General features: G+C 52.9%; 3 protein-coding genes across 3 annotated transcripts in view; 2 read left to right on the top strand and 1 right to left on the bottom strand.

Moving 5' to 3' along the window:
* STX1A (syntaxin 1A) overlaps positions 1-11,700 on the top strand; it is a 107,714-nt gene extending 96,014 nt beyond the window's left edge. Inside the window, exons 7-10 of the mRNA XM_084299889.1 lie at positions 7,300-7,373; positions 8,044-8,181; positions 10,737-10,847; positions 11,553-11,700. Of these exons, the coding sequence (XP_084156015.1) occupies positions 7,300-7,373; positions 8,044-8,181; positions 10,737-10,847; positions 11,553-11,630 (401 nt within the window). The 3' untranslated portion in view covers positions 11,631-11,700. The remainder of the gene's footprint in view (positions 1-7,299; positions 7,374-8,043; positions 8,182-10,736; positions 10,848-11,552) is intronic.
* A 3,515-nt stretch (positions 11,701-15,215) lies between these two features.
* On the bottom strand, positions 15,216-20,430 carry BUD23 (BUD23 rRNA methyltransferase and ribosome maturation factor). The gene is made up of 13 exons (XM_084299737.1): positions 20,307-20,430; positions 20,180-20,217; positions 19,964-20,059; positions 19,678-19,760; positions 19,488-19,584; positions 18,568-18,664; positions 18,184-18,234; positions 17,504-17,589; positions 17,241-17,286; positions 16,893-16,954; positions 15,722-15,811; positions 15,490-15,575; positions 15,216-15,395 (listed from the first exon to the last, which is right to left on the bottom strand). Exons 1-12 carry the CDS (start codon positions 20,352-20,354, stop codon positions 15,521-15,523), a joined length of 849 nt encoding a protein of 282 aa, XP_084155863.1. The 5' UTR covers positions 20,355-20,430; the 3' UTR covers positions 15,216-15,395; positions 15,490-15,520.
* On the top strand, positions 20,379-22,333 carry DNAJC30 (DnaJ heat shock protein family (Hsp40) member C30). The gene has a single exon (XM_084299738.1). The coding sequence runs from the start codon at positions 20,456-20,458 to the stop codon at positions 21,083-21,085; it is 630 nt and encodes a 209-aa protein (XP_084155864.1). The 5' UTR covers positions 20,379-20,455; the 3' UTR covers positions 21,086-22,333.
* Positions 22,334-26,407: the final 4,074 nt, after the last annotated feature.

Below are 26,407 nucleotides of genomic sequence, written 5' to 3'. Positions count from 1 at the left end.
CCTGTCCATCTCAATTACATCTAGCTTTTAGAATCTCTATCAGCTTCAACGTGCAGCTCGCAGCTCCTGTTCTCCCTCCTGCAATGTCTCCTCTGCTGCTTGCTGGTCTGTATGACTTGCTGGAGGTGTTGGCAGAGCACTGGATCCAGCTCTGCCCAGATACTCCTGGGGTGATATGGATTTAGATGTCACCAGGTGCTGGGCCTTGTCATGTCATATGCAGGTTCTGTTCCCCATGCTTGGGGCACTCTCACGGCCCTCCACCTGCTCCTTTGAGGCTTCTGGAAGAGCTGATGAGTTTCAGTTCTCCCTTTGCTGCCTTCCCTTTGTCTCACTTCTTACTTGCCTGTGTGCCCAGGAAGAGGAACATATTCAGTGCAGGCATCAAGGAGCTGTGCAGCACTGATAATGTTGGGCAAAAGAGGAGCATGGGTGAGGAAGATCAGAAAAGTTATCCCAGCTACCCACTGCACACATCAGTGTGTGCCCTCCTGACTCCTAAATCTTCAAGTCCCACTCAGTGTCTGCAAGAGACCCCAGCATGTTTCTGCATCCTACTGTCCTTCCTTTTCTTGTTGCTCATATGGCCCAGAAAGCATCTATAAAGCTCCCCACTTTATCTGCTTTTTGTAAGAAGGTTGCACATTGCTGTTCCAGCTGTGGACATAAACCGCATTTGTCTGATGGGGAATCAGAGCTAATGAGTGTTAGCCAATTTAAGACTTCTGGAGTCTCCTGCTCACCAAGTGTGTGGTTGGGTTTATTCGCTCTCTCTTCCAGTAACCTTCTGCTGCCAGGAGACAGCAAACAACCTTCATGTGGCATGGATATCACTGCCTGGAGCCGGCAGTCTCCAATGTGTTCCTGACTGCTGTCACCATCAACATCTGCTGATATGGCATTGGTTTCTTGAAGCAAAGCCGGAAACACACTTCCATTGCAGATGCTTAGAGCACCTACATGTGATAAGGGCCTCAGGAAGTAAGCACAGGAGCTCCAGGTGGTCTTCTTGTTTCTGTGTTTCATGACAAGAAAAAGAGACCTGAAATTAAGTGTGGAGGTGTCCTTTTCTGTGGAAAATCTTCAGGCAGGGAAGCAGCATTCACTATGCTGCTGTGCAGCATGGCTTAAAGCTCCTTTCTTTCCTTAAGGAAATACCAGAAGGGAGAAATTGGGTATAAACCTATGTGTATCCAGCCCTGACACAGCAGTGAATGTAAAGTCTCCAGAGTCAGGAGTGCTGCAGGGAAGAGCTTGTTTCCATCCTGGACTATGATACTGGAGCCAGCCCCAAATAGCCCCATTGTCTCCTCAGCCATGCTGCAGAGGAAGGGACTGGTGCATGGTTATGGCTGGAGGAGCAGGAACTCACTGCATTTCTGGGGTTTCTCTTCAGTGGGGCTGTGCTAGTAGTGATGCACTCCCTTTGCCTCGCCTCTCTGTAACCATGTGGCAGCTACTGGCCTTATCTAGGGCTTCTTCTAGATTGAGCAAACCTCATTTGGCTTCTATGAGTTCGCTGTTTTTTTATGTCATATCATTTTTTTGCTAAGGCGATCAGCTCCAGGGCAGGCACGTTCTCTAGTGGAGTGGGGGACCACGGCATTCAGGAGGGGTTCCTTCGTGAAAGCAACCCAGGGAGTGGAGGGAACTGCCAGCACCCAGCAGCCCTCACAAAAGCAGCTGATGAGGGCTGGGCAGGGCCAGCAGCAGCAGCAGCCAACCCCAGGTACAAAGGCTGCCTCTGGGGAGCATGAGCACCCAGGGCAGGCAACCATGGTGCGGCACCTCAGCCAGGCGTGGCCATTGGCACAGCAGTCTGCATGGGAGGGCGCAGGATGGGTCATTTTTTATTCTGGGAGCAGCAGAGGAAGGGCCTTCTACTGCAGCAGAAACTGTGTCCACCCACTGAACCTGCCAGTCTGAGGCTGAAACCCAGATGGAGGGGCCGCAACCTCCTTGGGCAGATGCCTACACCCAAACAGAGGATCAAAAAGGGGATTGAAAGAGCTGCCTAGACCTTCAGTTACAGGGAACTCCAGTCTCTGGAAGTTCCACTATGTCCTGAAGGCATAGGTAGATGTCATAGGTGTAAGTGTGCCCAGCTGGATGAACTTTTCAAACAGGTGGCTCTGTTACAATATGTGCACACCAGGCCATGTAGCATCCAGCAATCTGAGAGGGAGATTAACAGGCTTTATTATGTACTGACATAGGCTGATCAACAGCCCTGCCTTAAGTCCTGGTAGGAGGAAGTTAAACAAGCTTCCAGCCCTGAACCAACAAACTGGAATGACTTACAAGACAAAGGAGACTGGATCCTCACCTCTTCTTGGAGCAGGATAAGTCTCCCCTTGCCCGTGAAATGCCCCTGCACAACAGATACGATGCTCTAGGGCTGGAGAGAAGAGACTGTGTGAGTAATGGTAAAGACCTTGGAAAGGGCAACCATACAAAGTTGGCTCAGTCTATCACCTGCACAAAAAACAGTATCACAAAAAAGGCTCAAAGGTTTGGGATCTTGTAGGTAAAAGTTAAGGACCAATAAAGGGCACCTTGTGGTTGGGGTCAACTACTAGCCTTCTGATCAAGGGCAGCCTGTTGACAAGGCCTTCTTGTTTCAGCTACAAGAAGCATCGCATTCACATGCTCCCATCTTAATGGGGAACTTCAACCACCGGGATGTCTTCTGGAAAAGGTAGACAGCAGGCTGTAAGCAATCCAGAAGACTCCTGGAGTGTGTTGAGAGTAACTTCCTGGTAATAGACAAACCAACCAGAGGAGAAGCATTACCGGACCTGGTGCTTACCAGTGCAAACAAAATCATTAAAGAGGTTAAGCTTGGAGGCAGTCTGGGCTGCAGTGACCATGCTTTGATTGAGTTTGTGATCTCAAGGAATATTGGCCTGGCAGAACAAAGTCAGGACCGTGAACTCCTAAAGAGCAAACTTCAAGTAATTTAAAGACCCAGTGGACAAGAGCCCCTGAAACACTGTCCTTAGGGACAAAGGAGCTGAACACAGCTGGAAACTCTTTAAATATGTTTTTTCTTAGAGCACAAGAACTCTCCATTCTCCTGTGTGAGAAAGCAAGCAGGGAGGGCAGAAAACCAGGATGGTTGTGCAAGGACCTGCTGCTCAAAATGAGGTGCAAGAAGGAAATGCAAAGGCATTGGCATGAAGCAGGGACATGTGGCATGGAAATAATACAGGAATGAAATCAGGAAAGCCAAGGCACAGAGGGAACTGAGCTTGGCAAGGGATACAAAAAATAACAAGAAGGGATTTTGTAGGTACACTGCCCAGAAAAGAAAGGCCAAATAGATCGTAACCCCTCTGATAAACAAGAAGGGTGAACTGGTAACAACAGACATGGAGAAGGCTGAGGTACTCAACAACTTCTTTGCCTCAGTCTTCACTGGCAGTCAGGCTTCCCATGTCTCTCTTTTCCCTGAACCTGTACGTGAGCGCTGAGGGAGCAAAGACGCTCCCACTGTAAGTGAAGAGCAAGTTTGAGAACACCCGATGAAACTGAACAGGTGCAAGTCTATGGGGCCCAATGACATGCATCCTAGGGTCCAGAGGGAATTGCCAAGCCTCCCTCCATCATCTTGAAAAGTCCTGGCAGCCAGGTGAAGTCCTTGGTGACTGGAAAAAGGAAAACATCACTCCCATTTTTAAAAAGAGTAGAAAGGAGGACCTGGGGAACTACAGACTGGTGAGCCTCACCTCTGTGCCTAGGAAGATCATAGAAAAGATCCTCCTGGAAGCAATATCATAGCACATTCAAGACAAGGAGGTGATCCAAGACAGCCAGCGTGGCTTTACCAATGGTAAATCTGGTAGCCTTCTATGATGGACAGGTACACTCTGCTGGGTTAAGAACTGGCTGGACTGTTGGGTCAAGAGTAGTGGTGAACGGAGTGAAATCCAGCTGGCAACAGGTCATGAGTGGTGTTCCCCAAGGGTCAGTCTTGGGGCCCATCCTCTTTAATATCTTTATTGGTGATTTGGATGAGGGAACCGAGTACACCCTCAGTAAGTTTGCAGACAACACCAAGCTGGGGGAAAATGTCAATCTGCTGGAGGGTAGGAAGACCCTACAGAGGGACCTGGACAGGTTCAGTCGATGGGCAGAGGCCAATGGCATGAGGTTCAACATGGCTAAGTGCCAGGTCCTGCACTTTGGTCACAACAACACCATGCAATGATACAGGCTTGGAGCACAGTGGCTCAAAAGCTGTGCAGAGGAAAAGGATCTGGGAGTGTTAGTTGATGTTCACCTGAACATGAGCCGGCAGGGTGCCCAGGTAGCCAAGAAGGCCAAGGGTATCTGGCTTGTGTCAGGACTGGTATAGCCAGCAGGACCAGGGAGGTGATTGTCCCCTTGTATTCTGCTCTGGTGAGGTTGCACCTCGAGTACTGTGTTCAGTTTTGGGCCCCTCACTACAAGGACATCGAGGCCTTGGGGTGTGTCCAGAGAAGGACTACAAAGCTGGTGAAAGGCCTGAAACACAAGTACTGTGAGGAGTGGCTGAGGGAACTGCGGTTGTTTAGTCTGCGGAAGAGGAGGCTCAGGGGAGACCTTATTGCTCTCCACAACTACCTGAAAGGAAGTTGTGGGGAGCTGGGGGTCAGCCTTTTCTCGCAAATGACTAGCGACAGGACTAGAGGGAATGGCCTCAAGTTGTACCAGGGGAGGTTCGTGTTGGAAATTAGGAGACATTTCTTCTCAGAAAGACCAGTCAGGCATTGGAATGGGTTGCCTAGAGAGGTGGTGGAATAACTGTCCCTGGGGGCGTTCAAGGAAAGGTTGGATGTGGTGCTTTGGGACATGTTTTAGTGGGTCATACTGGTGGTAGGGGGATGGATGGACCAGATGATCTTGGAGGTCTTTTCTAACCTTAATGGTTCTATGATTCTATGATTTCAAAAAATCAGACTGTCCTTCAGGATGCTGTTTGCTGGGCTTCCCAGGTCCCAGCTGCATCTCTGGGAGACGATGGGGATGTATTCTCCTCCTCCTCAACCATGTATGGAAAAAATGGAGACAAATGTAAATAAGTGGTAAGAGAAACTCAAAAAGTAGGAGTTACAGAAAAGCAGCAAGAAAAGAATGCATTGAGAACCAATGTAGTGTTTTAAATTTATTCGGTGCACACATGATATAACCTGCAGCAAACTTCTTGCATTTAATCCTGTCATTGGTTCCCCTCTACCTGCCAAGTGAAATCCAGGATCAAGGCTCAGATGACCTTGGAGGTCTTTTCCAACTTTAATGCTTCTATGGAGTGACTGTATCATTTGAAAGGGAAAAGTGACCAGTGTCACCTACCTGGAAGTCTGTAAAGCCTTTGACACAGTCTCACATGACATCCTGGACAACAAATTGGAAGGAGATGATTTTGATAGGTGTACCATTCAGTTGATAAGTAATTGGCTTGAAAGCCACACCCTGAGAGTGCTGGTCAATGGCTCTATGTCCAGGTGGAGGTTGGTGACGAGTGGCATCCCTCAGGGATCTGTCTTGGGACTGGTACTGTTTAGTGTTGTTATCAATGACTTGGACAATGAGGTCAAGTGCACCCTCAACAAGTTTGCAGGTGACACTAAGCTGAGTGGTGCAGTTGATACAACAGAATGAAGGGATGCCATCCATAGGGATGTGATCAAGCTAGAAAACTGGGCCCATGTAAACTGAATGAGGTTCAAAAGTGTAAGTGTAAGGTGCTGCACCTGTGTGGGGGCAATCCTAGACATGAGAACAAACTGGGTGAAGAACTCATTGAAAGCATCCTTGCAGAGAATGACTTAGGGATTCTGTTGGATGAAAAGCTTGACATGAGCCAGCAGTGCACGCTTGCAGCCCAGAAAACCAACTGCATTCTGAGCTGCATCAATGTGGCCAGAGATGTGACCAGCAGGTTGAAGGAGGTCACTGTCCCCCTCTACTCTGCTCTTGTGAGGCCCCACTTGGAGTACTGCATCTACGTCTGGGGACCTGAGATGTGCACAAGAGATGTGCAAGATGATACACAAGAGATGTGGACCTGTTAGAGAGGTTCCAGAAGAGGGCCTGAAGATGAGCAGGGGGCAGGAGCACCTGTCCTATGAAGACAGGCTGAGAGATCTGGGACTGTTCAGTCTGAAGAAAAGAAGGCTCCAGGACACCTTATTGTAGTTTTTCAATATGTAAAGGGGGCTTATAAAAAAAAGATGGAGAGCGACTTTTTGCTCGGGTAGATAATGACAGGACAAGGGGGAATGGTTTTAAACTAAAAGAGGGGATATTTAGATTAGAAGTTAGGAGGGAATTCATCCCTCAGATGGTGGTGAGGCCCTGTAACAGGTTGTCCAGAGAAGCTGTGTATGTCCCAATCCTAGAGGTGTTCAAGACAAGGTTGGACGAGAAACTGGGCTACCTGATCTAGTGGGTAGCATCCCTAGCCATAGCAGGGGTCTTGGAACTAGATGATCTGCAATGTCGCTTCCAACCCAAGCTGTTTTATGTTTCTATGATTAGCTGCTCCTGCCTGTCTGCCCCCATCTGCTCCTGGTCGCACCAACGGGATGTCCTCTACCTTCTATGGAGGTGTCATCCCTGGTAAAAGCCTGCCCAGAGTGTTTGTCTCTGTTTAGCACTGCAATTTCATGGGTACCACCTGGCTATTAGAATCATAGAATCCTATAAGAATGAAGTAACTTATTCTGGAGGACTATTGTAACCTTCAGAATGACTACTATGTCTCACTTCTGTAGCTATGAAGAATACGTCTGTGGGGAGTGGGAGGCAACTGTGATCAAAGGATGAGAAAATTGCCCGCAAAGGAGCTGTGGGGCTGAAAGTACCACAGTGGGGCCAGGTGTGCTGCCAAGAATGAGGGCAGGAGAAGGAATGAGTCTGATCTCTCTGTTAAACAGCTGCAGGGCTAAAACTCAGGCAGCCCTGAGGGCTAAAACACCCTTGGGGCATTAATGAGGCTTTGAGTAGCTGCAGTAGGGCGTGTCAGGGCAGTGAGCTCTGCTGAGCTGGATGTCTTTGTGGGCTTTGACTGTCCTGGGATAGAGTTTGTTAGGATAGCCCTGCAGTCCATCCTTGCTCTTGGATTGCTGCTCTCCCATCCCTCCTGGATGCTGGCTGCCAGCATCCTTGTAGCAGGCCTCTGAGCTCATAGGGCTAGAAGAGCAGCTTGGCTCTGCTTCTAGGAGATGTCACAGAGACAACAGAGCCCTGTGGTAGGGTTGCTGGACCTGTGGCCAGGATAGGAGCTCACAAGTGACCCATGTATGTTGCTTGCAGCTGGCAGGACCACCACCAGTGAGGAGCTGGAGGACATGCTGGAGAGCGGCAACCCAGCCATCTTCTCTTCTGGGGTAAGCACCATGGGTTGGCCCTGCTTCAAGCCCAGCATGGTTAAAAGCCAACCCAGTCCTTGTCCCTTGGGAGTTGTCTGTTTAATGTGCTCCCAGCACAGGAATGACAAGTACTGCCCATACTGCAGCAGGATGCTGCATGAGCAGGGACTATGTCTTGGCTGGAAGGGCAGCTCTGGGCTGGGGCAGGGCAGGGGGGTGGCTGCTGCAAACTGCCTGGCTGGGGTGGCTAGAGGCTCTCCCTGCTCCATGGTACTTGTGGGCTAGAGACTATATGGCAGCCAAGCCTTTCACACTCTGGCACCAGCCACAACCCCAAGGAGGATTGGCTTGCACCAAGGCCCTGCTCTGCCCAGATCCCTGCCATGCCCAGTGGCCTCATGGGCAGGCAGATGGTGCCAGCTTGCAATGTTCCCTCTGAGTCCAGCGCCAGCCTCCAAGGCTTTTGTGTGGCTCCATGGGGCCTGGCTATGGCCTCATGGTTGCTGTGAGGCCAAACCCCAGAGTGCTCTTCCAGGATCTTGCTCCATTTTCTCCATTGCCCCAGAAGATACCTCCCATTTAAACCATTCCCCTATCTCTCTTGGTTCCCCTGGTCCCAGAGGTGAGGGACAACATCTGGGGCACAGAGGCAGGACCGAGCATGTTTACTGGCTTTGTCTTCTTGCAGATCATTATGGATTCAAACATCACCAAGCAGGCACTGAATGAGATTGAGACACGGCACAGTGAGATCATCAAGCTGGAGAACAGCATCCGAGAGCTGCATGACATGTTCATGGACATGGCCATGCTGGTGGAGAGCCAGGTAAGGAGACCTGCAGCCCATAGCCCAGATGCCAGCTCACTGCGGGGGTGGGGGCGGTAGGGGGGAGGGGATGGCTGGAGAGAAACTGATGTGCTCTGCCTGGACACAGAAAGGGCACTGGGGCAGATAGCTTGGGAGGGCAGCCATGAGCCCATGAAAGCACCTCTGTGCTGGCGTCCTTTCAGGGTGGGTGCTGAGGTGAAAACCTGCATCTGGCCACCTGGTACCTACACTGCTCCCAGCAGGGCTGAGGTGAGCTCTCGAGGGCTGGAGGTATCTGTCGTGTGCCCCAGAACAGGAGCTGCTGTGTGCTCAGGGCGGGTGGTGAAGTGAATTGCCTTTTAGGAGGGCACCTGCTGATGGCTGGCACCCAGGTGGGGATGGGTTCTTCTTCCCCAGAGCCTGAGCAGTTCTGGGGAGGCCCATGTGGGCTCACATGTGAGCACTGGGCCCCACTGACAGAGCCTGGGGAGCCCCAGGCTGTGCCACCAGCCTGCAGGGCATGGCCCTTCAGATGGGCATGCTCTTCGGTGTCTCTGCTCACCCCCCTTCTTGCCTGCCATGCTGTCGCGGCTGAGGAGACGTCAGTGGCAGGTAAAGCCCCGCCTGGCCCTTGCCAGTGCTGCATGCTTGGCTCTGCATGGCTGCACTCTGCATGTCTGTGGCTCTTGTGTGGCGTCAGGGCTGGCCCTTGGAAAATGGGTGAGGGTGGCTGTGGCATGGAGGTGTTTGTCTGGCCTGCCCTTGACCAGCTGGCAAACCTGGCCCTGTGTGTCTCCTCTGTTTTCCCTTGATGTCTGCAGGGCATTGGGTTGTCAGCTCCTGGGACAGGCTGGGACAGTTGGCCCAGGGTCAGAAGATTTTGGCAGTGCTGTCATGCTGTTCCCAAGAGAAGGGCCTTCGCATCTTCTGTCCCCTCTGGCTGGCCCCAGTAGGGGGGAAGGGGGAGGAGGTGCCAATCCATGCAGGGCCACCTCCACCTTGTTCAGAGACTCTAGGTCCTGTTTCCTATCCTCACATTCTTCGGGCTCCTTATGCCACTCTGCCAGCAGGAGTTGTCACCATTCCTGGGAGACCTGCCTGTCACAGCCTGTCACATGGCCATGTCCGGCTCCTCCACAGGGCCCATGGGTGGCACAGACCCCATGATACACACACATAGGTGGAGGCAAGGGGTGACAGGCCACTGTGACTGTCTCTGGCCCTGCCTGCTGCTGTGGCCTTGCCTGCAGCCAGCACCCATGCTGCCACCCCACAGCCCAGCAGGTCAGGGCAGTGTGGGCACAGTTACCTGAGGACACTACATTGTACTGGTCCCTGTGTGGGAAGGGGCACCACCATCCCTTATCAGCCTTCCCTGGGAGAACTGGAGGCATGAAGCTGTGCAGGAGGCTTGATGCACTCTAGGAGGATTTGCGGCCTTCTGCCCTGCTGTAACTGCTAGACCATGTCAGCATCCTGCAACACCCCCGGGGGGAGAAGAGGGGGGCTAGTCTCTGAGCTGCTGGCACAGGGAAGGCAGAGAGCAGAGGGGTATCAGACTCACAGCTGTGCTTGGCAGCTGTCTACTCTGCCCTAGGAGTGGCACCAGTGGGCAGGGGAAGCATCAGCTTTAGGCACAGCACCCAGGCCAGCATATCAGGCATGGGACAAGAGCAGCAGGGTGCTTGATAAGGGTCAGTGCTTTGACCTGGGTGGGAGGGTAACATCCCTGGGCTTGCAAGGCTTGTCCTCTCTGGTGCTGCCAGGTGTTAAAGCTCAGAAAAGAGCGTTGCAGAGTTGCTGGCCATGATCCTCAGCTTTGCAGCCCAGATTCTCTCTGTGCTGTGCAGAAGGGTGTTGGGGTTCAAGCCTCTGCCCATCCCTGGAAAGCCTGTCATTCACATGAACCATCAGACAGTCTCCATCTGCTGTAGGACCCAGATGCGCTTGGTGGGCAGTAAAGAGGGGGCAGAAGGGAGAAGGTTGGCTAGGTGAGGATGCCTCAGGCCATGTCTCCGTATCCTGGAAGAGGAGTGGGGCAGGAGTCCCTGCAGGACCCAGTGGTCCAGACTGACCAGCCTTGCTTCAGGGATCTCTGCTCTTGGCAGGGTGCTTGTGCAGATCTAAGTAGTCACCTGTGCATGTTTGTGGCTTTCTGAGTACCCCACATGGTGCTGCTGGTATGGTCTTTGCCCTCCCCTGCCACTCCTCCTGCTTTTCCAGTGTGCAGCACCGTGATGATGCAAATCCTGTTGTGGCTGTGATGCTCACCTGGGACATAAGACATGTGGCCACCAGGCCAGGACTGGGATGGGGAACCCGCTTGACTCTTACTTGCCTCTCTGCTGGCGTGTGTACAGAGGTCCCAGCCCTCTTGGACAAAGCCTATGGTCTGGACCCACACCCCAGGGTGTCCACAGTCTGTGTGCCTGCTACAGGCAGGTGATTATCCCTTTATCTCCCATGCAGGGCCACTGGGCAGGGTGATGTCTGCACGGTGCCGGGGAGCAGCAGGGAAGGAAGGAGCTCACGTATGTGCACATGGGCGTGTGGGCTCTGTCCCTACTCTGCAGGGTGAGATGATTGACCGCATTGAGTACAACGTGGAACACTCTGTGGACTACGTGGAGCGGGCTGTGTCTGACACCAAAAAAGCAGTGAAGTACCAGAGCAAAGCCAGACGGGTGAGTCATGGCACTGGCTGGGTCATATCTTCCTCTGCATGCACTTCTGACACTGTCCATGGACCAGGTCCCAGCCTGGCACCCCTGCCTGCCTTGCTGCTTACACAAAGGAGCAGACAGCAAAGTGCAGCCTTGTGGGTACTCAAGCACTACTTTACTCCACACCGCTGGGTGCAGCATGGGTCCTGCTGGTGACATGGACTGAGGCAGAGCTCTGTAAGGGTGCTCCTTGAGCACTGTCAATGAGTCATGGGGCAGGAGTGCTCATTGGTGGGAAGAGGAGGGACAGGGTGGATTCCATGGGCCAGGCTAGATGTGGGATCCATGTCCCTTGCCAAAACAAGGTGGAGGTGGTAGAAAAAGGCATGTTACAGCTCTGGCCCCAAGCGCAGTGCCAGCTGCCTGTCCCATTCCCCAAGCCTGGCCCTACCAGCATGCTCCTATGTCTCTGCAGCAGTTTAGCAGCTCAGGGGATACAGTGGGCCACCAGGTTTGCCAGTCCAGTGCTGAAGAGGGAGCCTGGGTACCCAGCCATGTCCCAGCGATGGCCAGAGCCTGTCTGGCTCGCCTGGTGCTGATCAGAGCCCACCACAGACACACAGGGATGGGGCACATCGCAGGCCCCAGCTCTTGGGTCCAGCTTACCCCTGGCACTCATGGTTCCCTCTCCCTTTTCTCCCTGCCGGTGCTGCAACACCTGAGCAGAAGAAGATCATGATCATTATCTGCTGTGTGATCCTGGGTATTGTCATTGCCTCCACCTTTGGCGGTATTTTTGGATAGACTCACCCCACGGGACTGTTTGTGATGGATGGAGCCGCGCGTGCCATGGGGCTGCAGCCACACCGGAGCGAACCACACAGCCCCCGGAGCCTCCCAGCAGCATTTCAGTTTCTAATGCATGGTTGTTTGTGATGCTGTGTGTGCGGTACGTCTGTGTGGAGGGAGCACCAGCCTTGGGGTGCAGGCGGGGTGCAGGGGACAGTGATGGGCGTGAGGGGGACCTATGGGGAGAACCTGAGCTCTCATCACTGCACCAGCCTGAGAGGCTGGCTGGGACCAGGTGGGGACAGAGGTACCATTGGGCACTGCTGCTCTTCCTGTGCTAGACAGTTTGTGTTAGTCACACCTGAAGATGAGACCAATGATGGGTAGAGTCCTCAGGAGCACAGAGCCCAATCAACTTTCCCCAGCTTTTCCCATCGCCTTCAGCCAGAGCTCTTGTGTCTGTCAGCCACATCAGTGTTTGCAAAACACTTTTCCTCAGGCTGCTTCACTCATGGGGCACTTCCCCAGGGGTACACTCTGCCAGGCTCTGCCTCCCCCCCCCCCCACCATGCCCATGCCTGGCTGCAGTGCTCCATTCCTGCTGCTTTGCTAGTGGTGGAGCTGCCTTCTGCCCTGTGCAAGCCCTTGCCCCAGTGCAGGTGCCTCAGGCTGGATTTGCTGCTGCTGGCCAGTGGTGCTGCTTGGGGCCATCTCTGATGCTTAGGGATGGGGACAGTCACATGGGGCTCAGTGCTGCACCTCAGGCAGGGCAAGAGGCCACAGGTGGTTTGAGGCCACCAAGTTCCACTGGCTGCTTACCCTGCTCCAAATCCTCCTTGTTCTGTTATCAGCTGTGGCACACAGTGGCCCTGGCTCTTGCTGTCCCCAGGCCTGGGCTTAGGCTGTCAGAGTTTGAGGACAGCTCTGACACCCACAGCCCCAGGTGGTGTTTACCTGGGAGCAAGGCTTTACTCAGCCTGACTCCTCCACATATGCACCCTTGGGCTGGGGGCTGGAGGCAGGGGGGCTTTCTCCTATCACAGTCCCAGGAAGCAGCAAAGGCTTGCATCCACACCTTGCAAGCTAAGAGCAGCAGCCTTCTTTCTCCTCCTTTCCGTCACCAGCTCCTGAGCAGGGCAGGGCCAGACCTCTCTTTCCACCTCTGCCACATCTGAGCATCTGCCTGCCACCTCCTTCTGGCACAGTGTCCTGCTGCCTGCTCTTCCCCGGGACCATCTGGGAGACACCTGTACACTGTGGGCTGCTGTGCCAGCACCTAGGTGCCCCATGCTGTCAGCGGTATCTACTGCCTGCTGGCAGCTCAGAGGGGCCCTGTTGCCACCATCCTGTTACTCCCATGCTGCTGCCTCAGTCCAACAGCAGGTGTCAGCCCTTATATTCCTCAGGAGAGTCTGGTGCTCTGGCTGGCTCATGAAATCCCAAAGCACTGTGGAGGAGCCCGAGCAGTGTAGGTGCTGGTGCCAAGCTTGCAGACATGCACCAGGGTGGAGGCTGGACGTGAGCCCAGATGCTGGTAGCAGAAAAGGGGCACTTGGTGGCAGTGAGTACTCCAGCTGCAGGCAGCATGCTGCCTCACTGTTCCAATCAGGGGCAGCTGAGTGCACCCCACCTCCATGTTCCCTGAGGGCTAAGGCATGCAAGCTGGAGTGGAAGGGCGAGGGCAGGCCTGGTTGGAGCTGAGCCCTGCTCCCACCCCACGCTCCGCCATCCTGCCTGGCTAGTAATAGCACTGGCACTTGCCTTGTGCAGTGTGCCCACAGGTGTAGGGTGCAGGACAGCAGGCTGTAGCCAGGACACAGTCCTGCTTTCCCTGAGCACAGCCCTCCCTGTCAATATTACCAAAGGTCCCACAACACAACTCTGCTTGCATTCGGTCACTGTTGGGGAGCGCGTCCAGCCCAGTCCCCCATCCTGCCCAGCCCAAGCCCCCAGCACCTGTGGCCATGAGAACATCCAAGACCACAGTCCCCTTCTTTCACAGTCCTGTGACATCTAATATTAGCTACATCACTGCAGCCTGCGTTCAGCACAATATCTTGGGGCACTGGGACCCCTGCAAGCAGGGGAAGGCAGGCTCTGGAGACCCCTCCAGAGTAGGAAGCAGGCACTGGCATAGCCAGTGGCACATCTTTGTGGGCACATCTGGCTACAGGAGAGAGAGGTGGAGGTTATGTACAATGCCTGCTGCTTCTGCCCCAGTGCTGGTGCCTGCCACTGCAATCTGAACACTGCTGTGATAAGCCAGTGAGAGCACTAGGCCCCCTCCTCTGGGAAGCAATAACACTACTGGTAAGACTGCTCCTAGGCAGGCAGGCAAGAAAGTTCATCTCAGGCTCTGACCCCACAGCAATGCCCACTGCTAGCTCAAGGGGACTTTTTTCTTCCAAGAAATGGTTTCTGTGATACAAGCTCAGATGATGTCAGTACCCACCCCCGTCAAGGCACAAAGCCAAGAACAGCACTGGTGTGGTTACTGACCCTTGCTCCTTGTTGATACCACCACTGCCAGCAGCAGGAGCCAGACGGCACTGTGATTTTGCCACTGGCACTTTGCTGGGCTCATGCAGGCAGTGATGGCTGCATGCTCTGACATGATAGAGGCAGAGGAGCATGCTGCCTTCACTGCCTTGCAGGCTGTCTCTCACTGTCCTTGCTGTGAGGGGAGGGTGTTTTGGTGCAATAATTACCCCTGCACTATGGGAAGCCCCGTTCAGTTCCTTTTTACCTGCCTGTCATTGCATGTACAGACTGAATCACCAATAGCGTGGTTGTGCTTTGAGGTAACATTTCACTTTTTCTTTCTAGCCCCCAACCTCAGACCACTTATCCTTTGGGTTATGACACCTCTGTTCCAAGTGCCACCTGCCCTCCTAGCACCATGAGCATGTTGATGCAGTATTCTATAAGCAGTGTGGGGCACACACAGCTAGCACTTGAATTGGGGATTGGGGATTTATTTTTATTAGTTGTTTTTTTTTGTTTGTTTGTTTTTTAGTAATGTACTTGAAGGCTTTCTAAGCCCTCTGTGGAGTTGTACTGTTGCTGTACTGTGAGCTAAGTGTCCTTGTTTTCTATGTGGATCTTGACCCTGGCTTGCTCTGTCTCACTGGGCTGGATGACACTGTATTGTTGCCTCTTTTTTCCTTCACCCTTTTCCCTCCCTGCTAACCTCCCTTCCTTCTCCCAAAGCTTTGGGTGCAAAACAGCTTCCCATTTTGTGGAATTTTTATGTAGAATAAACATTTGTAACTGTAAAGCTCTAGGCTGGCACCTCTATTTACAGGGAAGGGAGGGAGTGACAGGCAGCAATGGTTGCAATTTAGATTCCAACACCCTCAGAGCATTAATGCATACAGGGTGGACCTGATTTGAAGTGGATGCAGGAGGAATCACCACAGTTCAGATAACATTTCTGCCATTCTGCCTAGAGGAAGATTGGCCCTCATGGGACACACACCTTTATGCTGCCTGGCTACCTGCCTGCAGGCAGAGGGGAAGCTGATAGTAAACCTGGTGCTGTTTTCTACCTCAGCTCCCCTGCACTAAGAACACAACACAGGAGACCAGCAACACTTCTTACTTGTTGACTGTTTAGTGAAGAAGCTGGATATAATGTTCTGGCTCACTGCTCCATTGGGAAGATAAGCAATGGCATGGCAGACACCAATTGGACAGAACTCTGTGCCACTCTGCCTTCAGAGAAAACAGGTCTGGCAGCTTTGCAGTTGGCAGTTTGGCTGCACCTGAGCCAGTCTACACCTGCAAGAGCCACAGTGACCTGTTCCAACAAGTCCCAGGCCTGGGGTGCCCATCTGTGCCATTCACAGGAGGCTCACTGGAGAGGCCAACACACCGTCTTCCACATCATCAGTGTCCGCAGCAATTCAGAAGTGAGGGCGGCGCTTTCGACCTGTGTATTTGGTGTCTGCTCGTACCTCCCTGTGAAGAAAAGCAGAGAGCAACTCAGTGCGATACACAGGGAGGGGAAGGGAAGCTAGTTCATGGCAGGAGTTTGAATGGGTGACAGACAGCAAGCCAGTCTAGCACAGTCAACCTCAGCTGAGGCAGGACCCAAATAAACTTACTTGCCCTGTCGTCGCCTGCGCTCTTTCTTCTCAAGAATCCAGTCCCGGCTTTTCTTCACAGACTTCCCCTTGGTGTTTCTGAACCGTGTCCTACAGAGACAGCAGCTGGGGAGGAACACTTCTGTGCCCTGGAAGATTTCTACCCAGACCTGGGCATGCCTCATAAAAACAGCAGGTGCTTTCCCACTCCCCAGGGATAAAAGAGGCTCAGCAGCACTGTGGACAAGGCCCACACAGTCCAACTCCAGACACACAGAAGGAGGGAGGCTACCACCAACCATAGCTTTGAGCCAAGGGACACCTACCTTCCACAGGCTGCAGCAGACCAGCACTCCTCTGTGCCACGTGTGACATACCAGCAGCGTGCTTAAGCACAGCCACCTTCCCCTTGTCTGCTCTACTCTGAACAAAGCAGACAAAGCCTCTGGCTTCCCAACAAGTTGCCAGTTCTGCTATTGCCTTCCAAGATGAAGTACCCCCTGGACTAAGCAAGCAGAGCACAGCAGTGTAAGAGGCAGGAAAACATGGCAGCCACCAGCTGCTAGCAGCCATGACGATTTTCCTCTGTTTTTTTTCTCTGTCTCTCCCACTGGCTGCAGGGGGGGGGCTCTTCCCTGCACCACTACTATAGGAGGAGACCTCACCAGCAGGAGAAACCACACAGGACACAGCTGCGCAGTCAGACAGCAAAGAACTTGACAGAGGATGGATGGGAACACCAGGTTTCAAGCACAGCAGCCTGCCTCCCCGCCAAACAAACAAACAAACAAAAACAAACAAACCAAAAACAAACAAACAAAAACCAACAAACAAAAAACAAAACACCACACCACCAACAACCTATACTACAGTGCTGAGACAAAGAGCTGAGTGCTGGACAGGAAGCGCACCTCAATCTGAATGCTTAGCTGAAGTTCCAGGGTAAGCATCAACAGCAGCTCCCTGATGCCATAGCAAAGCCCTCTAGTCAAACCAACCTGTTACAGTCCTTGTATCTGGGGCCCTTCAGTAAGATAAAGCAGTGCCCATCTGGGCTGCCAACGGTCCTCCCAGTACACTCCGTCCCTTCCCTCCCACCACTTCACACATAGCAGCACTGTGGTCCGCAAAACTGAGCACTTACATCCCCTGAAATTGGGGAGGACTTGAAACTTCACCCCACATACAATACCTCTCACTGGTGAACTTTGCCTGTTGTATCTCTTGTCCATCAGCACACTCAGTACCAAGGCCCTGAAGAGCAAAATTAGGAACTTTCACCTGGTGCAGACAGAGCTAGTGCTCACTGCCATCTAAATAAATTAAGGGAAACACAGTGCTCTGTAAGGGGAGGGACTGGGACAGGAGTAAACAGATCTCCCAGAAACTGTGGCACAGAAACCAGATGAGAACAAAGAAACGTAAGAGTGAAGCCACATCTGCATATGCAGTTGTCTGGTGTGACTCCTGCTCACCCACAGCTCTTCCACATGACCCAGCAGCCAGGAAGGCATTTCTGCTGCTAGGCAGAGTTCCTCACCTTTGGTAACGTGCCAGAAGCCCCAACAAAGAGACAGAGGAAGAACCTGAAGGGAAAAAAAATATGAGGAACATGAAGCTGACATTCAGCATGTGATTCCCAGTCCCCAAGCAAGACCGAGTTCTTCTATTTTTGAGTCAGATCTAAACTGTCACCTCTGCCCAGGACTGAATTGTGGGAAAGAGAAAAACAGCTTGTAAAAATCACTGCTGAGGCTATGCCTCACCCCACACATTGCCCATTCACAGAAAGACAGGACTCACTTCTTGGCTTTGGTGCTGTTGGGGTAATCTACCACCATTCCCCCAGTAAAGCCAGCTCTCATGGCCTGGGTCGTGATGAGCTCCAGCTGGAAAAAGAAGCACATGCAAACATTATTCACCCACAAGCAAAGCCCAAGAGACTTCTAGGCTCAGTCACAGCTAACTGTGTATGCACACGACAGGTCAACCCTGCTTTTATTAAACCCTATACCAAGCCCCTAGCTCTGCAGTTCCGTCCAGGCAGCAGCCTGCAGTATTTTTTTGTTCTCCCTGCTCTTCCACCTTGCCTGGATTCAGTGGGGCAGCAGACTCTCTAGGAGAGTTATACAAGGCTGGATTTTCCAGCCTTTGGGAATCATAGTACAGTGCTGACAAGTACAGTCCAGTCTTCAAACCCAGTTACACAGGCAAAAATCTAGCACAGCACATTTAGATCAAGTCCTGTCAGTTTCTTTGATTTTAAGGCTCAGCCCAAAACAAACTGTGAAGCGGCAGAAATTGTGTGGGGCTTTCTCCTTATTGTTGTTTTTTTCCTGGCTCTTGCAGAGCTTTATGGATGGCAGGAAGGACAGAGACACAGACCTGATGTGGGCCAATACCATGCATTCAAAGCCTCAAACAGCACAGGTTTTCTGCCTTGCTCTGCCTGTTCATTTTCCCCACCAAGTGATATCTTGTACCTGTTCTGAATTCTCAGGGTACAGTTGCAGGACGGCTCGGGATCCTTGGGCCTATGGGAAATAAAGTCAGTCACAACCCTGTTAAGACAGGGTTCCCCTCTGGTCACCCAGTCCCTAGCCTCCAATGCCTAAAACCTCCTAGAGAACTCTCCCAGCAGAGCTGCTCAGACTGCAGAGTCAGCTTCTCCACAGCACAGCAGGGCACGAAGCTAACAGCAGGGATTACAGAAACACAGGGCACCATGCAAAAAGGAATGCAGACAGGAAATAGGTGCTCCTGCTAGTCTTATATTTCAGTAGCATTTACTTAAAAAGTCTTCCTAGAAGGCAACAGTGACGACACAAAAATAGGCAGAGGCCTGACTGAGAGAGCATGACACTTACCAAGGCAGTATAAAGAGTTGAGAAGAATTGATAAAGGCGTTTTGGAGGACTGTGCGACTTCTTATCAGCATTACAAAGCCACTGCACTGCGGAAATACTGAGAAAGAGAGCAAGACCCTCAAGACACCGAGCCATCAATTCTTTAGCAGAGCCCATAACCTCCCTTTGAGCTTCCTTTCAGTGTTAAACACGTGTTAGGCATCAGGGAAACTAATTAATTTTCTCCATGTAATTTTGCCTTCCACTCTGCAGTCAAGACACTACAGGAATCCCTCTTGAGACTCCCTAAGCCATGCCACAACCCAACATAGTACAGCAGTTATTCAAGCTTATTCAAGCGCAATGAAACACCAGATATCTCCCCCAGTCCAGGTGCTCAAATAATTCAATGCTTGGTTGGGACCCTGGCATAGCCCACAAGCAACCATGCAGGTTTTGACAATGAGCAATCCCAAACTGATTCAGATCAGTAACAGACAGCCCCTACTCCTGTCCAGTACCTTTATGAGGTATTCTCTAAGAGAACTATTTCTTTCCCCTTCACCTCAAAATCAACCATCAAGCTCAGCTGTGAGGTCAGTCCCTAGGTCAATGTCACAGGAATACTTTAGGTTTTCATCCTAGGTGCATGTCTCAACTCTCCTGACATTATCCCCAACTTCACTTTATTTATTTCAATACTCTTCCCAGCTCACTACCACAAAACACATACAAGCATCTCTTTGGAAACTGCTGCTTCTACAATCTAGAATCTCAGCAGCTTGTCCTAAAGAGCTGGAGTCAAGTTGGCGTGGAGCAAACAGAGTGACAGATAAGGACAGTCAGTCATCTGTTATGCAACATAAGCAGACCATGTATACAATACAAAATATGTAGTTATGCAGAGTATCAGAAGAGCTTGGTTAGGTGTACAAACTCACCTGATACAGCCATCAAACATGCCAGGCCTGAAGGGAATGCCGTGACCCACATCTGCAAGAAGAAGGTCTCCTTCCACCTCTCTCTCCACAGCCACATCTGCACAGAAGACACCTCATGGTACCAAGCTCATGCCTTCAGCAATCACCTCTGAGGTGAAGTGAGAGCTTAAGGGGAGGAGGGGCCTCTCACCCAACATTGCAGGGCTAATGTCCATGCCAATCCAGTAGTGCCCCTCTTCAGAGATAAAATCCCCACTCAGCCCAGAGCCACAGCTGAAGGGAGGAAGGGGTGGTAACAGAGATCACAAGCCTTGCCAAACAATGCTCTAGGACAACCATCACACAACAGTGACATCCCCCTCTGTTAGTCCGCAGCAGACACCAGCGCTATGGGGACCCAGTGCCCCCCTCGGCGCCATGCCGGGCTGAATCCCCACATGCCTGTGTGCTGCACCCTGCCGCTGGGCCCCCCTCACCCCACATCCAGAAGGAGGCATGGCCGGTCCTCGGGCAGCCCCAGCAGCTCCACGGCCCGCTCCGACATCTGCGCCTGGATCTCCATCACCCGGGAGCTGCAATACAGAGCAAGGGAGGGGCTCAGGAAATCGCACGCCGGGCCCAGTCCTGGGCCCCACAGCACAGCCCAGCACAGCCCAGCACAGCACAGCCCAGCCCAGCCTGCCCCGTCGTACTTCTGCGTGTACTTCCGCGCTTCCACTTCATCGTAGAACTGCAACGAGAGAATGGAGGGGAAAGGCGTGAGGCCCGGCCCCGGCCCCGGCCCCGGCCCCGGCCCCGGCCCCGGCCCCGGCGCCTCACCAGCTCGGGCGGCCCGCGGTGCTCGGGCCGGCGCCCGCTGCCCGCCATGCTACTGCGTGCCGGCACTGCCCGACGTCACCGCCAGGCGCCGGCGCACAGCGCGCTGCATCCAAGATGGCGGCGCGCGGACGCTGAGGCGGCGCGGCCCGATGGAGCCGGCGGCGCTCGGTCGCCTGCGGCGCCTCCTGCTCGCCGCGCCGGGCCTCGGCTTGGCGCCGGGCCGCGCCGGGCACCGGGGATGCGGCGAGGCCTTAGGGCCGCGCCGCGACCTGTACGAGGTGCTGGGCGTTCCGCCCACGGCGACGCAGGCGCAGATCAAGACGGCGTACTACGAGCAGTCGTTCCGGTACCATCCCGACCGCAACGCGGGCAGCGCTGCCGCCGCCGAGCGCTTCGCCGCCGTCAGCGAGGCCTACCTGGTGCTGGGCAGTGCCGCGCTGCGCCGCAAGTACGACCGCGGCGTCCTCAGCCGCGAGGACGTGCGCGGCGCCCCCAAGCCCTCGGGCCGCCCGCTCACCCCCGCGCCGCCGCCCGCCCGCTCCGCCGCTTCCTCTTTCTCCCGCCGGGGGCCCGTCCCGCCGCCCTTCGACTTCGACGCTTTCTACCGCGCGCACTACGGGGAGCAGCTGGAGCGGGAGCGGATGCTGCGGGCGCGGCGGGAGCAGCTGCGCCTCCGCCGGGAGGAGGCTGCGGCCCAAGGCCGTTTCCGACTCGTTTCCGACCTCTCGGTTGGGCTCCTCTTTTTCTTGGGCGTTGTCCTGCTCTACAGCCTCAAGTAACGTGTGGGCACCAGCCCAGCTCCACCACTGCAACAGGACAACAGAGCTCACTGGTGGGCAGGGCCCCTGCACCCACTTCATGCCTGGGCTCAGCTCCTTAGACCGTGACATGTCCTTTCTGCCAGTGTGGTCTTCAGAGATAGTGTGTGACCAGCAGGCACTGATGTGGGCACAACTTCTCAGACTGTGACCTGTCCCTTTTGCTGTGATCTTTAGAGACAGTGCATGGCCACTGTATGTGGCTGTAATATGTTACCTCTGCAAGTGTGACCTGCAGACTCCATATGACCACTGGGAACCACGTGTGGGCCCTTTTCCAGAGGCTGCAGTGTGCCCCTTCTGCTAGTATGACCTGCAGATGTTGTGCCTGACGGGTTCGTGGACCTTGGTTTGTGGACTCTGACATGTCCCCACCATCAGTGCTGCTCTTTGACCCTGGTGGGAACCACATGTCTTCTCTTGAGCCGCAGTGGAGATTAAATGATTGACAATGGTGTTTGTGTGCTATGTGTGTTCATAGGGGATGCTCTTGCCAATGCTGACTAATGGCTCCCTGTGGTTTTCCGTTAATCTGAAACTAGCCACCTCCATGCTTTCACACTTGTTACTATGTATTTGGGGCATTTTGGGAGCACTGGTTTCTGGACTTCATCGTTGCCTTTGTCTCCATTCAGGATTTGCCTCACTCTGTGGCAAGTACAGAAATTTCAGCTTCAGCAGCCTTACAAGAATGAAACCTCATCCTACAAGAATGAAACCATGTCCTAGTCAGCGTATGACATCACCTGGGGATGCCCAAAATACTTTGGTATTCAGAACAGCCTGTCCTGTCTAGGGCTTGTTAGGAACTTTGCACAAGACTATCTTGTACAGGCCTTTATGGCTGCAGTGGTACACTTCTGGGCACTGAGTGATGTTATTTGTGCTTTACATGTGTCTAAGAATCATTTGTGTATAAGAGTATTTACCTATTTATTTACAGAGTGTTTTAGGAACTAAATATTGTCTCTAAGAGCTTCTGTGTTTCCTTTGGTGAAAGTTTCACCTGTACTATTTGAAGAGAATGAAGCTTGCTATAACATGGTATTGCAATGCTTAGCATGCCTAAGGTATTGTCTGCATTGCTTTGCATTATATTTGCTGGGCTTGGCTATGCCTTCTGTGCAGAAGCTGAGCCCTCCCCTCTCACTGCAGTGACCCTGGGTTATGTTTTCTTCCGATATAAACTTGTGAAAGGAAAACACCTAACATTTTCCAGCTCTGGAGTTCCATGATACTGAACTGAGCCTTATGCAGTAGCATGTCAGAGTGTAATGTGTACTGGTGCAGGGTATATGCTGCTATAGGAGAGTTTTCCTCTTCTGGAAATAATTTTACTAATTCCAACTGCAGGCGCTCAAAAGTGCTGCGTGTTTGGAGAAATGCAGCCTGGGAGCACATAGAGGGCTTTCCAGGATCCTCTTTGGTTGTTGTTCCACCCCCTCTTTGTGGGATAATAGTCCTGAAACATCAACATGTGAAGGGCAGAGGGAGCTTGGTGTTCAAATTTGGTTATGAATTGAAAGCTTCTAGAGCTCTGGCTAGTGCTGTCGCTGATGTATTTTTGTGCTGTAATAAGGCAAGTTTCTTGAAAGACCAGAGGCTGTTTCCCAGTCAGAGTTTGGCGAGTAATAGTCTTTTGCAGGCTGGAAGAGCTTGGCAACAGCCATGCAAAGCAGTGGGTATTGTACAGGAATACATCTCTAGTTCCTGGTATGGGTTGTAAGGTTTTTCAAGGCAGCCCTGCCAAACACTTGTCTTCAAGATTGATCTTCCTGTGTATAGTGCCGAGGCCCAGGGCTGTGGGCTGTTCCTGCAGTCAAGCCCTGTATCCAGCTATGAACTAACTTGCAGGCAGGGAGTGGGTTGGTGCTGCACAGAACAGGAGGAACTGCGACTAGTTAGTGTGCTCCCTGCTTAACGCTGGGGATAGAGAAGCACTCCTGTAAGCCATCTGTTTCTCCTGCTCTATGCCTGATGCTTGTGTCTGAAATTGGAGGGTGAAGTATCCAGATGCCAAAGCTGAGCTAATCTATGTACCTAACTGTGAGTGGCTTGGGCAGTGTAAGAAAAGAGCAAAAACTCATGGGCTGAAATAAAGACAGTTTTATAAAGAAAACAAAAACAAACAAACAAACAAAACAAAACAAAACAATAAACAGTAATCAACAACAAAAAGTCACCAAATGATCCACAATTCCATTGCTCGCCATCTGCTGATGCCCAGCCATTCCCCAAGCAGTCCCCTAGCTTTATTGTTCAGCATGATGCCATAAGTTATGAAATACCCTTTTGACTGTCCTGGTTGTGACCTATCCCAGCTTCTTGTGCGCCCTGTCTCCTTGCTGGCAGGGTAGTATGAGAAGCAGGCAAAACCTTGACTGGATGTAAGTACTGCTCAGCAACAGCTAAAACATCGATATGTTATCAACATTCTCATTCTAAGTCCAGAATACAGTGCTATACCAGCTACTAAGAAGAAAATTAACTCTATCCTAGCTGAAACCAGGACACTGGTCTCCAGGTCACCATCTCCGTACTGGTTGGGCCTGAGTGCTCTGCTGCTCTGGGATAGATTTTGGATCAGGCACATACTGGCTGGAGGTAGTCCAGATTCACAGACCTACTGTCACCTCCCAGCACACGAAGTTTCTACACCTTCATTGTCTTGTGTTAATACTGTCATCATGTTTAATATTTCTCCTCTTTCCCAAGTTGTTTCCTTAATGGAAAGCTGCCAGGGGTGATTGGTTTTCCATTTGCCAAGTGAGCACAGTCCTTGTGGGGTACCTTTGCTATGAGTGCCAGAGGAAATCCATCAGTATCTAACTGTGACAGCACTGGTGTAATGGCAAGGGATTGTGTGAGTTGCCAACATCAGAAGCTTAAGGTGGAAAAGGGGAGGAAGCAGGAGAAAAGGAGAGTTTAGCTGTTGCTACACTAAGTTGAATGAAAGCTCCAGGTAAACTGAGATAAGTCTGGATTAAGCCTGCCACCACCTGAGTCCTTTCAAGGTCAGGGCATTGCCCGGAAAGGAGCAGGCTGTGTGAGCAGGGTCCTGAACAGCACCAAGGTGGCAGCCCCAATGCTCACCTGCCCTGGAGTTGCTGGGCAGACCTCTGTACCCTAGCCCTGCTGCTGCTGGGCCCCAGTGAAAGGTCCTGTGGAAGGGCTGCATGGTTGGCAGCACCTGCAGCTGTAGGGACAGGTGAGGCAGCTTCCCATCAGCAACTTCCCCTGTGGCAACTCCTCCGTTAATGGAGTTCCCTATTAACAGCCCAGCTGCCAGCTCAGCACCTGCTGTGCAGGGAGGCCCAGCTGGGGCACTTCGTTGTGGTTATGCCACTTGCTGGCCAGCTCCATCCTGCTTTTTTATCTTCCAGCGGAGCAGGGTTGTGTCTCAAAAGGTCTCTGGGAGGCTGACAGGGGTAGCCCTTCTCTGCCTGGTCTCCTCTCCCTCCTAGGCTGGGTCTGCTGCTCACCTACCTGTCTGGGGAGGGCAGAGAGGTCACAGCCAGTAGGGCTTGTGCTCCAGACCACCTTTCCCCAGTGTGGCGCAGGAATGAATGTGGGGGCACATTCCACACACAGTAGCAGCTCTTCCTCTTCCCTGGGGCAAGTGGAGGCAAATCTCCTCTTTGCCTCCCCACCCCAACAGGTCTTGTGGTGGTGGGCGGTGGCCCCGTAGGGCATGGGTACTGGTGAAAGTGTCACTGCACAGTAAGGAGAGTCACAGGAGGATCGTCCTCCCCAGCAGGACCCTTGCTGCTTCTGCCAGCTCCTACCTGTTACCGATGCTCCCATCCTGTGGCTCTGTGCAGGAATTTGTCCTCCCAGGTCTGCCTGTGTAAGGGACCGGAGCTGCCAGAATGACAAGGTGCTGTCCATGTACTCTGGGAGCCAAGAGGCAGGCAGCCAATGGTGCTGTGCTCTCCAGAGGCATGCACTGCACTAACCCTGTGTGTGTTTCCCATCAGGACCACTGCCCTGACCTCAAGCTGGATAGACCCAGCTCCAGGTTTGGGGCTTGGAAGAATCTCCTCAGCGCAGGAGATTCATCTTGTGCCAGAGTCTGCCAGGCGGCCTTGGATGAAGAAAGGTAATGGACTACTGGGGTGCCAGGGCCTAGCCATGTCATCCCACCGAGTGGGGCCAGCACCCAGGGGTGCTGCAGGACTCCTACAGACAGAAAGCCATCCAGGGCTGCTGCAACTCAGCAAAGGCTCCTGAATCACTGTGGTTTTGGACTGTTACCTTCAGAAAGATAGAGACACTACCTCCCTGGACTTGGGAGAGGTAGCTGCTCACTTTGAGGATTCACTCATGGGACCAGATTTGGCACTCACTGTAAGGTGACTCAGTAGCTGCTTGGGCTAGGGCAGGTTGTTCTGGAGCTGCTGATAAACCCATGCAGCACTGTCTGGGAATGCCCAATCTGGGGAGCCATGCAAGGCAGGGACTGGGTAGAAAGACCGACCATTTGTGCCTGGCTGTTTTTTGGATGGCTTGGCTCCTCAATGGTCACATGCTCTAGCGCCCATCCCAGGGCTGATTCTGGTCCCATCTTGCAGGGAACTGACACAGCTTGTAAGTGTTACTGACATTCAACCCACACAGGTGTCTGGATCTGGGTTCTGGCATGCTCTATCCTCGTACCATTTCCTTGGGGTGTTTTCGTCTTGAAAGTGCCTTTCCTCAAAAGCTGTGAAGGCCTTCCTCTCCCAAATGAGCATCCAGATCCCTAAGGAGAAGCCTTGTGCTTGCCCAGCAGAACCCCCTCTTGTGTGCACGTTCACAGCTCGCATAGCTCAACATGCACATCACTTGGGCCCATGTCCCTATGCTTTTCCCACAGCTCCCAGTCATCTCAGGCAGCCTCCCATGCAGCCCCTGAGGGAGCCTGGATGGCTGTCTGGGGGGCTCCAGGACACTGTGCATCCCAGCCCCTGCCAGACACAGCCTTGAGGTGGTCCTACGTGGAGTTTGCTCCAGGAGAGGACTTGGCCAGTGGCCACAGTGAGGAGGATGAAGCAAAGACCAAAATTACCCTCTAAAAGATGCTGGTTTGGGACAACAGGGTCCTCCAGGACAGGTTGTGCACATCCTCCCTGCGTGTGCCGTGGGCGGTACTGCAAGAGAGCACTAGGCACTCAGCACCATGCCCAAGGCACCTGCCGGGCCCTTTCCCTTCTCTGGGAGCTGGGTATGGTAACATTGCGCTTCAGTGGCTTCAGGTCCTTCCATGCCTGCACAAGGTGCAAATAATGGTCTGTGGGGTGAAAG

Source organism: Netta rufina (genome assembly GCF_964035555.1).
Source record: "Netta rufina genome assembly, chromosome: 21".
Taxonomy (NCBI): Eukaryota; Metazoa; Chordata; class Aves; order Anseriformes; family Anatidae; genus Netta; species Netta rufina.
Note: the sequence above shows the minus strand (reverse complement) of the source record. Positions and strands in the feature narration are given on the sequence as shown.